Raw genomic sequence first — 16,883 nt, 5'->3', positions numbered from 1 at the left:
GAAGCACACTTTTATTGATTCTATACAATAAGAGTGATAAGAGTCTCATAATGAGTTTTTCATACGATGTCAAATACAGCGAGAAGCTAATTAGCAATAGAGGCAGCTCGTGTCTCATAACGACTCTGTTTGTCCTTTTCCATTTGACCTTTTCAGAGTGCCTGCCATTAATCGTCCGATGACTTTTGCATGCTAATAATGTGTGAGGTCTCACAATTTGCCTTATTTCTGTGCGTTATAGTAATTAAAGTATTTTACTTCTGCTGCTAATCTGTATTTGTTGTAAGACATATCTTACTTAGTAAAAAAAAAACATGTTTATGACTGGTTGACTTTTTATATAGTTGAATCAATAATTTTGTTTCAGTTTGTATTTTGTTCAGGCAGGCTTACTTCGCGTCTATTACGGGGTCCGAGTGTGTTTCATAGCGTGTCACCAAGCCATGTGGTGTGTTGGATAGTTCTAGAAGAAGTACATTGACGGAGGGCTGAAGGATTAAGTCACCAATTATTGTCGGCCGTGTGGAGTTAACTGGTGTCATTTAGAAGAAAATTACTTTTTCTTTCGTTATTCTTAATAGTAATACAATAGAGGAAATCGGTATTTACGATACGTAAAAATGTTGAACGTGGGAAAAACAGTTTTAAGAATTCTGTCCAGCTCCTCAAACTGCGCAAAAAGTGTACTACCTGTAGTTAAAAAGGTACGTTGACTGATGTAGATATAATTAATTTTAATGTGTCCTCCAATTAATAGATTCTGTCAATGTATGTGTAGCTAGTTTTGACTTCTGTACCGGTAAGTTGCCTAGTGTCATTTAAGCTAAGTAGTCACTGCTAGCTAACGTTACTAGCAGTGTAACGATGAAGCTAATGCTACCTAACTAGCTACTATTTCAGGAATAATACCCTGCACTCTAATTGGCTTTTACGAGTTATTTGGTTTTCATTGTTCTAATTGCGTACTATTTGATAAAGGGTCATTTTGCTTGTTGGACTCTAGCGTTAATTTGTTTGCTAGGTATTTTGTGAGATAGCTAGCGTTAGCTAGCTAGCTAGCTGGCTAGTGGCTAGGCCGTTTCCCCCAGCTATGATAGCTAATGTTAATTCACGCAGTCTCTGTAAGTGGCCTATTTAAGCTAATGATTTAGCAAGCTGGGTAACAACACTTTCACATGTTTACTTCGTTTTTGTATATGTCTCCAGTAAAGTTATTTGATCGTTACTTGTCCCATGTAGTGTTTTTCGATGTAAGCGGAGAGCTGTGTGCAGTTTGTTGCAGTGTCCCTCTTGGGTGAATATATTGTCCATGATTACATGTTAATGTAATATCAATTCTTGGTTGGTAGCAGATAAGGTTTTACTTACTTTTTTGCTTACTTACTTACTACATCACTTTTGGGCCCGTTGTAGACATTAGATCACCACCTTTAAGGCAGTAGAGGCGATTGAATTTTCATACTGGGTTAATCTCGTAAACGACCTTTTTACTCGATGGTTAATCTGTTTTAATTATTAAGTAGGTTTCCCGTCATAAGTGATATGGAAAACAATCAGCCTGGTTTGAAAAAATTGTCTTTTATTGTAATGGGTTTACTCTTGTCTTTTAGGTAGACTGTAGGATGTCTTGTTAAGCTTATTGTTGTATAGCTTGTTGTTAGCTTGTTTGACCCCAAAAAGGTTTTATCGTCATTGTGAATGTTGTCAGTACTGTATTTGCATTTTGTAATGGCAGTGCTTGATGTTAAGATTTTTGGGCACTTGTGAATTTACTTGTTCATAAAACATTTTACTTGTTCAGAAGTCAAATTGACAAAAGCTCAATGACAGCATTTGTAAATGACCTCTGCGTTGTGTACATTTATTAAAATGATACAGTAAGATACATTTTCTCAGTTCCTTACAGCAGTCTTGTCACTAAGCCTCAGTCAGTATTTTCTTTCTCTCGCTCTGTCTCAGTCGCACACATTTCCTTTCTCTCCTCCCACTGTTTCACAAACTCAGATGATTTTCTGAGGTAAATTAGCTGTCGCTAAGTGACCAACTGGAGGGTTAACATTAAATAAAGATCACTAAATTAAAGGAACAAACTGGTATTAACTGAGCTCTACCTCATAATGCTGTATAAATTTAAAAAATATTGGAAGTTCACTTGAATTGTGAGAGTGTGTCCTATCTTATGTAATGTTTTTATGATTACTTTGGCAACTAGCTTCTATTTGTCAGCCAAGTTGGGTAGACACAGCAGGTAATGTAAAACATCCCTTGTTCTTCGTTCTAGCCCACCCTGTCAACTTCACCCTCTGGGAACAAAGTTTTGTTCTTCCTACAATAGCTTTTCTTATCCTTATTGAATATTTTAATCCATACATACACGTGTGGCCATTGTTCATCGGAGTTGCGTAAAAAGCACATTTATGGTGAGCCATTTAGCAAATGCTCTTAACCAGACCGACTTATAAATTGTGCAAAGAAGCAAAGAATTGGCACAAAATAAAGTAAGGAATGAGGTACAAACTACTTTGTGTCTGTTTCATGGAGCTGCCATACAACTTTGAAACGTGTAGTGATTTGAGTGCAGTTGACGAATCTGGTTTAGCTGAATGAAAACAATGAAATTAAATCTGCCTACTGGTCCCTTTTTTACATATCATTTGCAAAAGACATGCCCCAGTTTAACTTCACGTTCATATGCATGTTATTAAAGCAAAAAGCCATCAAATTCATGCAGGTGTTTAGAGTGAGCCAATAAGGAAAGTCCTCATGCAACATGAAAAGCCCTTATATGCAGCTGTGTGCCAGTAATATGTTGTTTTATGGTGCTTCCATCCACATCACACATGCCAGTCTTTTTAACATTTCAACTTAAAACAGGGTTCGCTTGTGGAAGCATATTTGATGAGGTTTACCCTAAAATTAGCAAATCATGAATGTGCACCAGCCATGTGTCGTATTGTAGCATTTAATGCAGAAACCCTTGCTGTGTAAGTTGTCTTTTGTTTCTGTAACTATTATTGCTACAGTAATGCTAGTGCCTCTAAGATTTGCAATGTTAGCACAAAGGTAACTGTGGTATATGTTCCACACTGAGTTTATTGTTTAGTGTTAAGTTTCTTTCTGTGTACGAGTGTCAAAACTATACCAAAACTATATCAACCAACTATGCCAACCAATTAGAGGTACCCATTTAATGCAATTTCTGGGCCTAATACATAACTAATAATTAACACCTTACTGTGACTGATAGACATCTTAAATTATTTTAATTAAAAGTGGAATATAAGTATAGTACAAATTTTGTTGTTTTTGTTTATTTTAAATTGATAAGTGATAAGGAGGCTAAATGCAGTCATTTCTGTAGGCTTGCTGGCATGGATTGATGGAACAACCACTTCTGATTACAGCCAGACGTGAATATGCGTAAGTCAGTTATTTTAAAGCCTTCTTATAGATGTGGCTGTGTTTTGTCATTGGTTTCAGTTACATTTACTATGTAATGCTGATTTTTTTGCAGTTCAGAAGCAATCAAAGGAGCTGTGATTGGCATTGACCTCGGCACCACAAATTCCTGTGTTGCTGTCATGGAGGGGAAGCAAGCAAAGGTCAGATGCCTTACAATTTTTTAGTAGTTAAATTATCTTAATAGTTTTTGTGCAGAGCGTGTGTGTATGTGTGTGTGTTTATGTATAAACAGGCTTGATTATCTGGCTAATGCAGACCTTATCATAATGAGGTTTCCTTAGAGAACATTTTGTAAAGTTTCTAAAGAGGTCACCATGCCAATTGCAACCCTTTCAGGGGTATAATGCATTGGGCCATGGAGCGGTGAGACTGCGTTCTTCGGAGTGATGGAGCACCATCCAGTACCTTTGGGATGAGCTGGAGTGGATTTTGTAATCCAAAAGTACTTATCCAACATAAAACCTAACCTCACGAATGCTCTTGTGGCTGACTGCATTCAAATCCTTACTTCAGTGTTCCAACATCTAGTGTAAAGCCTTCTCAGAACAGTAGAAGTCCCTTGAATACCCTTACTTACAGAAGAAACATTTGGATCCTGGAAATGCTGGCATGACCCAAATTGGGAGTGACAGCACTCACAGAAAGCCAGTTAAATTTTGTTAACTTTAAAAATGTTCACTTACTACATAGTTTAAACGAATAAATAAAGCAAAAAAAAAAAAAACTCTTGGCCAGTGATTGTGAGAGTTGAAAAGCCTGGATTTTCATCATATGACTGTGACCTGAAGCAACTTAAAATTGTGTAAACTACATTTAGGATGGTTTAATCTTTGCTTTATCTCTTCATTAGCAGCTTTGTCAGTTAAAATGAGGTGATCAGGGAGTTGACTCCAGTTCCACTCTTGAGCCCTCATGTATTCAATTCAAACATCTTCCAGTTGAATGAAACTGTTTAAATAACGGTTGTTTATTGGAAATTTAACTAACTTTTTAAAGCATTGGTTGAACATGTATGTATTTGTCAGTTAATGGATAATTAGTTCATCATTAATATTTCTAGCTGGGTTATGGTAATAATCCAATTTGGGTGATTTATAACCAGGTTAAAAAGTGTTTTGTTTTTTTTTTGGGAGAGAGAGTTTAGTACATTTGATAAGGTTTGCGTAAATGTATTATTTAAATAAAAGGTTAAGTAGAAGCAGGGTGGGTGATGCTCTGTAGTACACTAAAAGAACAAAATTGTGATGTTTTAAGTTTGTTTAATTTTGTTTATTTTGGAATATCATTATATTGCAGTACATGTAGTTTTTGTGAAAAAACTGATCTTTGTTATGCGCTGTGATAGATTTCAAAATAGTAAGACATTGAAATCACTGACCTATGCTATTCCCATGCTCATACTAAAACGCTTGGTTCAATCTGAGAACAGGTCCTTGAAAACGCAGAGGGAGCAAGGACAACTCCGTCGGTCGTAGCTTTTACAGCTGATGGAGAGAGACTGGTGGGCATGCCAGCCAAAAGGCAAGCTGTCACTAATCCTAAAAACACACTCTACGCTACCAAACGTCTGATTGGGAGGCGCTACGATGATCCAGAAGTTCAGAAGGATTTGTGAGTTTTATTTTAAATACTTCTAAAATAAATGATTGAAATTACACGTTTCTGCACACAGGGAGGTAAGTTCTTCTGCAGTAGCTTAGTGGTGCCTTGTAATTTACAGGAAAAATGTCCCATACGAGATAGTGCGTGCATCCAATGGGGATGCTTGGATAGAAGCCCATGGAAAGTTGTACTCCCCTAGCCAGATTGGTGCTTTTGTCCTGATGAAGATGAAGGAGACAGCAGGTAGCTATGAAATATTCAGGCATCTCTTGACCTGCATTTAAAAAAAAAAAAAAATGTTGTAATGAACAGTGCTTATGTGCATGTGTGTTGTCTGGGTTTAACTCCTGTGTTGCAGAGAGCTACTTGGGCCATACTGTCAAGAATGCTGTTGTGACTGTGCCAGCCTATTTTAATGATTCTCAAAGACAGGTAAAGAATGTACAAATGCACAATCCATCTGTAAGTTAATCAGTGTTTGTTATAGTGGTTAGGAAGTAGAGGGCAAAATTTTTTTTGGTTTTGTGTTTTTTTGTTTTTTTTAAACGTTTTTTTAAAATGTTTTTTTATTTAAAGCATTTAGTTTTTGGCAAAAGGTTGTGTTTTATTCTGTCTGAAATATCTAAATATGGCAGTCTGAGTCCTTGCAAGCCAAAATTGAATGTATTTCTAAGATGCCATTTTCATTTTGTAAGAAAATCTCTGCTTTAGTTTTGCGGCATGCTCTAGATTTTGCACAATGTGCATACTCACAGTGCTCTTCTTGAGGTGTTTGAACAAATCTAGGTGTTATTGTCCTGTACTGGGATGACCACTTGAGTCGTGATTGTGTTCTCATTTAGAGGTTTTGAAAACGCTGCTGTCGTAGACAAAATTGTTTGTGATGTTTTTAAAAATGGACAAGTAAGTTTGGATAAGACTTTAGTAACATATAGGCATGGCCAGAAATATTCAGACCCTCGCAATTTCCAGGTAATGCACCCGTTCTTCCAGATAATTGTTGAAATTTAAAATGTTTATTCCTTTAAAATGTGTATTTCCTTTGTTTGCATTGGAACAACTCAAGAAAAGGAGGACTAACTTGTGAAAGACAGCTTGGACTGAAATTTTACTGTGTCATGTATTTTTGACATTTATGCTGACATCTTTAGAATGTTTTACAGAGCTCAGTAGATCAGTACATATGAAATGAAGCATGTATCATATTTGCAGACCGCTGCTCAACAGTTATGGCAAATGAAGACCTGCAGGTTGTCTCTTGCGGCTATATTTTTAGTCTATTTTCCATTGACTTTTCCTTTCATTATGCACAGGCATTTTGAGGCATGCTGAGCTTGCTAGAGGAAGCAAAGGATATGTTAAATGCAGTTATCACTTGAGTTGCAGAAGTTATGAAGAGCTTCTGGAACTTATTAATTTTTATGAGTTTATATTATGAAGTTATATTGCTTACAGGCAACTAAGGATGCTGGTCAGATTGCAGGCCTTAATGTGCTCAGAGTCATCAATGAACCTACAGCAGCCGCTCTGGCGTATGGACTTGATAAGACTCAGGACAAAATGTAAGCATTTGACTTGGCACATCATTAATTTAGAATTTTTGGAGACAATGAGTGCCTCCTAGGTTAATAATATGTTGCAATTCCATCTGTTCTTGTTTTGCAGTATTGCAGTGTATGATCTGGGTGGTGGTACCTTTGATATCTCGGTCCTGGAGATCCAGAAGGGAGTTTTTGAAGTGAAATCTACCAATGGTGACACATTCTTAGGTGGAGAAGATTTTGATCAGCACTTGTTACAGCATATAGTAAAAGAGTTCAAAAGAGAGGTTTGTGTGCCATTCTTTGTTTACTTGTTTTACTAATTGCTTATTCCTTTTTTGTTTTTTTTGCATTTTTGTTGTGTGTGTGTGTGTGTGTGTATATGTGTATATATATATATATATATATATATATATATATGTATATATATATATATATATATATATATATATATGTATATGTGTGTATATATATATATATATATATATATATATATATATATATATATATATATGTATATATAGTTCCACCTTTTGCATTCAGTCAACATTACGTTATCAATGAAAATTTAGAAAATCGATTTTTGACATTTTTGTGAATTGATTTAGCATCGTCCACGTCTGCATCGCGATGCATCTAAGAACTTTTCTTTCTTGGATTATTTTAATTGATAATGTAATGTTGACTGAACGCAAAAGGCGGAACTTGGAAGTGCAGCGCCCGGATAGTCTGTAGCGTGCACACTACATTAAAAGCTAGTGCAGGGGTTGGCAACCCAAAGGTTAATAAGAGTCGTTTTGTCCTTTCAGCAAAAATCAAACCACTTTAAGAGCCACACAATTTTGAGTCCATTTTACCATCTTGGCTGTGCATATGTCTCAGTACGTGCTATATTCCTGGTGTATGCTAAAAATATAACACAAACAAAAATGCAGACTTTGCTCTGCTTTAAGCTTTAGCTCTACTGTAGCCACTTTTCTTGTATCACCATCTCGTTGCAGATTAAATGTATCAGGAGACCAGCTGGAGTGATTTTATAAACGTCTGTTTGTCTCCAAATGATCGATGTTCGTCTTAAATCTTTCTCTTGCCTTCTCGTTACCTACTAGCTAAGTGAACTAGCAGTTACAGGCTACAATAACTACAGTGTTTAAGACCATTTATTGTTAAAACTGTGTCAGCAGAGCTTTATTTTACTGCAAAGGAGGATGATTTTATTTTTACTTAGAAATCTAATTCTGATGTGGAGCCGCACGTTGCCGACCCCTGAGCTAGTGTGTGGAAGCGCTTTGGCTTCTATGGAGTTGAAGGGGAAAAAGGACCTGGACAAGAGCCACACTATATGCAAGTTGCCTGCGTATGTAAATAATCGGACTGGGCAATCAATCGAAAAGTAATCGAAACCGACATTCAGAACCTCTAACCGACGTAATCTTGCCCATATCGGTTATTTGCTGTGTTTTTTGTTTTGTTTTTTGTGTTTGTTTTTTTTTTTTTAAAGTCCTGTTAATCCCCTTTCTCTGCCACTTCCAGTCTGTAACAAATCTGATTTTCTCACCAAATCCGTTTTTTTTTCTGTTTGGCTGTTTACGATATCTTTTAAAAGTGATCTATATGCGATATCAGTCTGAACAGATCAGGTCCTAAACTGACCCACATGCGCAAAAGAACAGCGCGTCACGTTGATTCACATGGCTCATCCAGAGGTACACAATCATGACCATGAACGAATGCCAGCTGCTCCCGGAGCTTTCAGTTTCATCTTTGCCAGCATCACAGGAGGATCATGAAGCGTTTCTTTCGAAATCTCTTCAAACACAGAGGTGCTTTGGATAAGTCTCTTCTAATTTTTGTACAGAAATGTTGCCCCAAATGTTTATTAGGTTTCAGCAGCGTGAAATTATGATGAATGTCAAGTTGGTAAAAGCTGCGAGAATTCCGATCTCGCTGTGAAAACGATTTACATTGATATCACCCAGCACTAATATATGATTAGGCTTTAGGTTAAGCTGACATTTTTCTGTTTGTAAACAATTCATTAACTGTGTGTGTGTGTGTGTATTAAAATCACACCTTAAACCAGATAAAAAGAAGAGAAGTTGACTCAGTCTTTGCATTGTGTGTCTGTGTGTGCCACACTAAGCATGGAGAACAGAAAGAGGAGAAGAGAACTGTCTGAGGACTTGAGAACCAAAATTGTGGAAAAATATCAACAATCTTCCATCTCCAGAGATCTTGATGTTCCTTTGTCCACGGTGCGCAACATAATCAAGAAGTTTACAACCCATGGCACTGTAGCTAATCTCCCTGGACGTGGACGGAAGAGAAAAATTGTTGAAAGGTTGCAATGCAGGATAGTCCGGATGCTGGATAAGCAGGCCCAATCAAGTTCCAAAGAAATTCAAGCTGTCCTGCAGGCTCGGGGTGCATCAGTGTCAGCGCGAACTATCCGTCGACATTTGAATGAAATGAAACGCTATGGCAGGAGACCCAGGAGGACCCCACTGCTGACAGAGACATAAAAAAGCTAGACTGCAGTTTGCCAAAATGTATGTGAGTAAGCCAAAATCCTTCTGGGAAAACATCTTGTGGACAGATGAGACCAAGATAGAGCTTTTTGGTAAAGCACATCATTCTGCTGAAAACGGAATGAGGCCTACAAAGAAAAGAACACAGTACCTACAGTTAAATGGTGGAGGTTCAAAGATGTTTTGGGGTTGTTTTGCTACCTCTGGCACTGGGTGCCTTGACTGTGTGCAAGGCATTATGAAATCTGAAGATTACCAAAGGATTTTGGGTCGCAATGTAGGGCCCAGTGTCAGAAAGCTGGGTTTGCGTCCTAGGTCATGGGTTTTCAGCAGGACAGTGACCCCAAACATACTTCAAAAAGCACCCAGAAATGGATGGAAACAAAGCGCTGGAGAGTTCTGACGTGGCCAGCAATGAGTCCGGGTCTAAATCCCATTGAACACCTGTGGAGAGATCTTAAAATTGCTGTTGGGAGAAGGCACCCTTCAAATATGAGAGACCTGGAACAGTTTGCAAAAGAAGAGTGGTCCAAAATTCCAGTTGAGAGGTGTAAGAAACTCGTTAATGGTTATAGGAAATGATTGATTTCAGTTATTTTTTCCAAAGGGTGTGCAACCGAATATTATGTTGAGAGTGCCAATAATTTTGTCCGGCCCATTTTTGGAGTTTTGCATGAAATTATATCATTTTTGGCTTTTTTTCCCAGTTTTTTTGTGGTGTTCCAATACACACAAAGGAAATAAACGTGTATAACAAAATGTGTAATTGCAATAATTTTCTGGGAGAAATAATTTTCTGGAAAAATTTCAGGGGTGCCAACAATTTCAGCCATGACTCTGTGTGTGTGTGTGTGTGTGTGTGTGTGTGTATATATTTTGTCTTGCTGTTTCATATTGCTGGTTTTAATTGATTTTCAGCATTCTTATTATTCTTATTCATACATTTCTGAAGAGATTTACATATGTTGCCATTGAAACCTATTTTTTGTATGTTTGATGTATTTTTGTTTGTTAAATAGAATCTTCATTTCCTAAAAAAAAAAAAATAATAATAATTCTGATTTCCTTATTAAAAAAAGCTAATTAAAATAAATTTGTGTGTACATTGGCACCAAACTGTAGAGAAATGTAATTTTGGTCTCATCCTTTTCTCTGATTTTTAATGTTTTGGCCCTGAAGAATAAGTGCTACCTGTCTATCTGCCTAGCTGTTTTGTTGACATTGCCACTGTCTAAACTACATTTCTGTATTAAAACTATACTGTAAATTTTGTTTTTATCATTATTATGATGAGTTTCTGCAGTAAACATTATTGTTAAGGGCTGCAATGACAATGGATCAGGTTACCTCACACATGCAGCAAAGTGACAGCAAAAAAAGAAGTGATATCAAACGCTCCTTTTGGTCATTTAATTTCACAATTTACTACTTGTATTTCATGTACTGTTTTATTTCATATTTGTCTAACATATCAATTTCATATAATATTTAAAATAAATTTGAGCATTGTTTCGCAATGGTTTAGTGTTGTGAAATGTATTGTTCACTTGGTGACTTTGACCTGCCACTGAACTGAAGCTTTCTTTTCACATCGTTATTGTATCCGAAAGTAGTATCCTACGATTATTCATTTTAGTAACTTTCCACAGGTTTGTTTATTTATTTTTAAAAACCAAACCTTTCCTTCAGGGTAACAGCATATCTAGTCATGAACTCTTATGGATACTCTATCAATATTAGTCAGAATTCACATTTTTCATAATAGAGTAGTAGTAGTCCTTATTTTGCTTATAAAACACCCAAAACCTTTCTTTTTTCTTTAGACAGGTGTGGATCTAACCAAAGACAATATGGCATTGCAAAGGGTGAGAGAGGCAGCTGAGAAAGCCAAATGTGAACTTTCTTCCTCGCTGCAGGTGGGTCAGTTTTGGGGTTTATTTTGCTATTTATTTATTTTTTTTAATACAGGTTGAGATTTCCTTTTTTTTCCAGGCTTAAAGTGAAAAACGTGTAAGTAGTGTAACATTCCAAAAATTGTAACAAAGAAACGAAAATACAGTCTCAGTAAGGAAATTTTGTTGTAAAACTGTGATTTTACTTAAGTCAGCATGGGGTAATCGACCTACAGAATTCCATATTATGATATGTCCTCTGTCAGCATGTCTGCTTAAGACACATGCCTGTCATGCATTAAAAAAATCTTCTATTAGTTAAAAATTATATATGATTACATGTGTTATATATGGCAACTTCTATAGTTGTTGTTTGTTTAGTTTGTTTAGTCCTAAAGAAACTTCAGTGTCTATGCTTCTGTAAATTTTAGTGTGTGTATCAGTGGCTTGAAGGGTTTTCTTGAATATAGAATTTAATTTGCTCTTGTCATACAGACTGACATCAATCTGCCTTATCTAACGATGGACAGCTCTGGTCCCAAACACCTGAACATGAAGCTTACCCGATCCCAGTTTGAAGGCATTGTGGCAGATCTGATCCGCAGGACTGTGGCTCCCTGTCAGAAGGCCATGCAAGATGCTGAAGTCTCCAAGAGTGACATTGGAGAAGTGCTGCTGGTTGGAGGAATGACTCGTATGCCAAAGGTAAGGTCAAAAGTCTTGAGCTATGCAACCATACAGGGCTTTCGCCAATCCGCATTCTGATTATGCAGCCAAGCTGATGTAACACAGGCAGAATGTGGCTTGGTGTTGTCATGATGAAATCAAAGTGCCCATAGGGGTCCTAATGAGGAGTCATGGAGTAGGTTGTGTTTGATTTTGTGGATAAAGTGCTTTTTTGGCTACTCATCGTATTTTTACATCCATCACATAAGTGAGGAGTGTACAGATGTCTGTCAGGGTCAGTTTCAGCGAGTTTCCAGCATGAATAATGACACTTAAAACTGCTAAACAGAAGCCCTCTGAGACCTGTAGCCAGTCTAAAGTAGATGCTATGCTCTCTGATGAGAAGGCAGATGAGGGTTTAATAGAAGGGCAGAATAATAGTTTGGCTTAATTTGTTTGCATTGAACAAACCCTTCAGGCTGTGCAGGCAATGCAGACTGAGTTTGCAAAGAGGCTTGACACAGTAGCAGAACAAGCATATCAGCAGGAGACTCGAGTGAGCACACTTGAAACAAACATGCATCAAGTTTTTTTGCAACGCAAGATTGACTTGGAAAACAGGTTGGCGTCAAAATAGCATTAGGATTATTGGCGTTCCCGAAGAGGGCAGGGTGAGGGACACCAGCAGAATTTGTATGGATTTTCCACCAGTGTTGCTTGGACAGGAGAACTTTACTTCGCCTACCATAGATGACCGAGCTCACTGGAGTTGCTTGAATTTGCCTGTTCCAGACAAAGGAGAAAATACTATGTCTCAAGAGAGCACCCCTGTCTCAACTTTCAGGGTAGCCCAGTTTCTATCATTCCTGATTACTTGGAGGCCGTTCTACAGAAGCGTAGGCAGTTTTAGGATCTTATGGAAGAACTCAGGAACTGATGGATCTCACACACATACATACACACTCACACACAGAGCGTCAGATTAAAAAAGAAAACAAAAAAAAAAACATGCATAACAATGATTATTCTCATCAGAAACAAGATGCCCAATAGAACAGGCAATAGTAGGGAAATTATGTATGTTCGTCTCAAAAGACAAACACTACCAGTAGAATAGTTCATACTGATGAGCTCTTTAAAACACTGTGGCACTGTCATAGGATGCTACCTCTGCCACATGATGTCAGTTTCAGAAATTTCTGTCCTGCTAGGCCTGCCTCTGTCAACTGCAAGTGCTACAACTGTGAAATCCCCTTTGGGATGAACTAGAACAGAGATTGCGAGCCAGGCCCTCTCGTCCAACATCAGTGTCTGACTTCACAAAAGCTCTACTGGATCTATGGGCAAGAATTGTGGTTCCTACCATTTTAGGGACTTTTTTCGGTGCTTCCAATGGGAGGTGAGCTGACTGGAGTGGGGGGAGCTGGAGGTTTGTGTTTTGGATGTGATATAACTGGGAGGGATTATTTGGTTCCTTTGTTGTTTATTGATTCTATGTATTCTGTGGTTCATAAGATTGATTCTAGCACTAGCAGCATCTCAGTTGTCTTTTGAATGTCAAGGGATTAGGGCACCCGATTAAACGTGCATGAGTGTTCTCTTATCTTGAATCATTAGAAGCGGACTTTATTTTTCTTCAGGAAACACACATGTCCAGCTCATCAGTAAAACTTAACTGTTAATTGGATATTCCAAGTGTACATCTAAAGCCAAGGTTGTTGCCATTGTTTTCAAAAAGAATATTCAGTTTTGTTTGGTTATAAATGAAAGCAGATCCACACGGTACATTTGTTGTGATGTCAGGTTAGATTAGTTGTTTCTCCTTAACCTTAGTCAATATCTATGCCCCTAATTTCGACAATCCTGTTTTCTTTGGCAAGGTTTTTGATCTTATTCCTGACACATCATCAAGTGTTGTTATAGGTCATTTTTTACTGTTTCTTCGATCCTTATCTAGACACTCCCTTAAGACCACCCCATCTTGGCCAGTTAAGATGATAAACATGGTTGCATATGAAGGCTACAGCATCCAGCAGACAGGGATTATTCGTTTTATTCTTATGTGCACAAATTCTATACTAGGATTGATCATTTTTTCCGATTTCTTCAAAGTTAATATCCGGTTTCCAGCACTAAATATCACAACATACTGATTTCAGACCATAACGCAGTCACACTTTGTGTCTGATATTGTTCCCAAACAGGCTTGCAATTGGTGTTTTAATCCTCGATTACTTACTGATCCAAATTTAATAACATGCATCAGTTCAAAGCTGGATGACTTTTTAGCTTTTAATGACACAAGTGAGGTGTCAGACTCTGTACTCTTGGAGACACTTAGTGGTTACGCGGGGCAATATTTTGCCATTCGAATTCTTCAAGAAAGAAAAATCAGATGAATAAAAGGTTAAAAGAATAAAGAACTACTTCCACTGCTTGAACAGGCTTATAGAAAATCTTTCTTGTAGTCAAGACTACAACAAATCATTGCATCTTAAAAGGGCTGGGCGATGAAACGATAACAATTTTCATGATATAATTTTCCTCAATAGAACTTTAAGAAATGTTCAATAAATGTTTGATATAGACCATTCTCACACTTCCATGTTATAGTGATGCCCTGGTGCCATTTTCTACTGCAAGGAAAGTGACACTACTCTGCTGTTGCCACAAAAGTGCACACTTCTGAGTTTTTCAACATGATTAGAGAGAGGGGGGGCGAAAAGTAAAATATTTTGGCAACGTTTGAAACGTGAGGTTATACATTCCCTGAGTGGTGCAATCAGTGATCTGTTCTCCTGTGACCAAGCGTGAGTGATTAGTGGCATAACTGTACTGGCCTACAGGGAACTCACTTCTAACATCTTAACAAGCTTTAGCAGCTTTCTATCACTATGTTGCAGAGTTCAGTCATAGTGAAAAGAAAAAAGTGGGTTCACGCTAGTTAATCAGCAAACAAACTAATGAGCAGAACAAGCCTCGCTGCAAAGATATTTAGCTCTGAACAGCTCTCAGCTGTTCATTATTAGAGCGAGATGAAGGTGAAAAGAACGTGCTCTTTTCTACTGTTTACAGGCTTCAGCTTCTGTTCAGTGCTGCTGCCCTGGTAATGCTGAATGATGGCGCACGTGCAGTGAGAAAAAAGCACATAATTCCTATCTGATTATTCACGTTAAGGTCGCATGTCCACAAATTGGATACATATCCGATCTAGGACCACATATAAAAAGTGGCTCAGATCGGATTCGAAAAGATCAGATTTGCATGTCCACACAGCCCTGTAAACATCAGATCTGAGTCACATTTGGGCAAAAATTAGGATTTGTGTCACTTCAACCTGGTAATGTGACGTAGCCTTTGTTGTTTGTACTACGATGACGTTGTTGACAAACTAAACAGTTTACTACTTGTAACCAGATAGCCTACCACTCTCACTAATAGTAAAAATAAGGTTTTCTTTTTATAATTATGAATATTAAAAAATCTTGGCTGTACTTTCTCACACTATGTTAGCAAGTGTTTGTCATGTTCCGACTATAAAGGATAGTTTAAAACCACAATTAACCACTCGGGAGCAAAAATCAGCCTTAACGTTTTGACATTTATCGTGATTATCAATATCTGCTGATATGAAATTTGTGTTAATATTTTAGAAATATCGTTCAGCCCTTGTCTCAAATATGAGTACTATTCCATTTTGAGTAAGCACGTTGAATCTTTTATTGCTCAAATTAAAACAAGTACTTCAGATTTGGCAATAAGCCTGATGATTTATTGGCCAGACAGCTGCAAGGTGTTTTAGCAAAACAGGCTATTTACAAAATAAAGTGAAAAGTCTTATTACTGATCCAAAAGGAATAAATGCTGCTTTTAAAGAATTTTGTTCAGATATCTATTTTACTAAATGTACAGCTTTTAGATACTGATTTTGATAGTTTCCTAAAAAAAATTTCCCATCCGGCAAAGCTGCTTTCTTTAGTAGGTTTGGTTGAGAGTTTTGTCAAGGTTTTTCTTCTAAGCTTGCTCCGCTGATTTTGAGAATGTTGACATTCTTTGGAAAATAAAAAAAACTTGTATGAGGCAAATATAGGCCTCATCTTAAAGAACGGGAAGGATGCTACTAGCTTTATTGCTAAAGATTCTTTTATTGAATATTGACCAAAAATACTTTCCAAGATTCTAGGACATATGACTAGCAAAACCTCTAATGTTGTACATTTAGACCAAACTGGGTTCATACTTAATAGATTTTCATTTTGTAATGTCTCCCTTTCGCTTATTATCCTCTATTCAAATTGCAGTGTGGATTCAGCTGAAGCCATAATCTCACTTTATGCTCAAAATATTTGGTGAAATAGGATAGCCATGTTTAATATTCTTAATTGATTTGAATTTGGACATTTTTCATTGCTTGTGTGAAGATGCTATCTGTCCCCAACTGTATTAACCAATGGTGACTGCTCCTTCCCTTTTAAGCTTCACAGATGCCTGTCTCCCTTGCTTTTTGACATTGCTTTGTCATTGGAACCACACACAAATACATGGCATTAAAGTGGAATGTTTGGTTAGTCTCTCTGCCTATGACTTACTGTTGTATATCTTGGATCCAGCCTCGTCGGTTCCTAAACTTTTGAACTATATAGATTTGTTTAAGTTAAAGATATACATTTTATTGGACTAAGTGAGTTTTTGCCCCTCACTAGAAACATGGATCCACTTTTATTAAATGCATTGCTGTTTAAAATGGTAGACAAATATTGTACATATACAAATACATTTTCAATTTCTTAAGCATGTTAGATAAACCTAGGGCAGATATTCAATGTTGGCATCTGCTTTGTCTGATATGCCAGGTCAATACAATTAAAATGGTAATGTTACCAAGAGTTTTATATATATATAATTTTCAAAACCTCCCCTTTTTTTTGTTCCTGCTGCTCATTGGCATGGGCTTAGAGAACAGCACATATTTCTAAGGTTTATTTACAAAAACCCTATGTAACTGAAGGTTTGGCTGCCAGTGTTTAAATGTTACTGTTGGGCTGCAAACACTAGTGGTCTTATGCTTTGGAAATTTGGTTCCCCGTGTGACCTAGTTTCAAAGGATAGTCCGTGAGTCTGTCCATGATTTCATACTGCTCCAGTAATTCACAGTACAGGTTGATATAATTCAAGGTCCTGTACAGACTTTA

General features: G+C 37.2%; 1 protein-coding gene across 1 annotated transcript in view; it reads left to right on the top strand.

Moving 5' to 3' along the window:
• Nucleotides 1-423: 423 nt before the first annotated feature.
• Nucleotides 424-16,883, top strand: part of hspa9 (heat shock protein 9) — a 30,190-nt gene continuing 13,730 nt past the window's right edge. The window contains exons 1-10 of the mRNA XM_036569161.1: nt 424-704; nt 3,362-3,420; nt 3,515-3,602; nt 4,892-5,073; nt 5,183-5,307; nt 5,423-5,496; nt 6,520-6,626; nt 6,730-6,892; nt 10,957-11,049; nt 11,521-11,730. Of these exons, the coding sequence (XP_036425054.1) occupies nt 621-704; nt 3,362-3,420; nt 3,515-3,602; nt 4,892-5,073; nt 5,183-5,307; nt 5,423-5,496; nt 6,520-6,626; nt 6,730-6,892; nt 10,957-11,049; nt 11,521-11,730 (1,185 nt within the window). The 5' untranslated portion in view covers nt 424-620. The remainder of the gene's footprint in view (nt 705-3,361; nt 3,421-3,514; nt 3,603-4,891; nt 5,074-5,182; nt 5,308-5,422; nt 5,497-6,519; nt 6,627-6,729; nt 6,893-10,956; nt 11,050-11,520; nt 11,731-16,883) is intronic.

Source organism: Colossoma macropomum, unplaced genomic scaffold, assembly GCF_904425465.1.
Source record: "Colossoma macropomum unplaced genomic scaffold, Colossoma_macropomum, whole genome shotgun sequence".
Classification (NCBI taxonomy): Eukaryota; Metazoa; Chordata; class Actinopteri; order Characiformes; family Serrasalmidae; genus Colossoma; species Colossoma macropomum.
The sequence above is the reverse complement of the archived record's forward strand: the minus strand, read 5'-3'. Positions and strand labels throughout refer to the sequence as shown.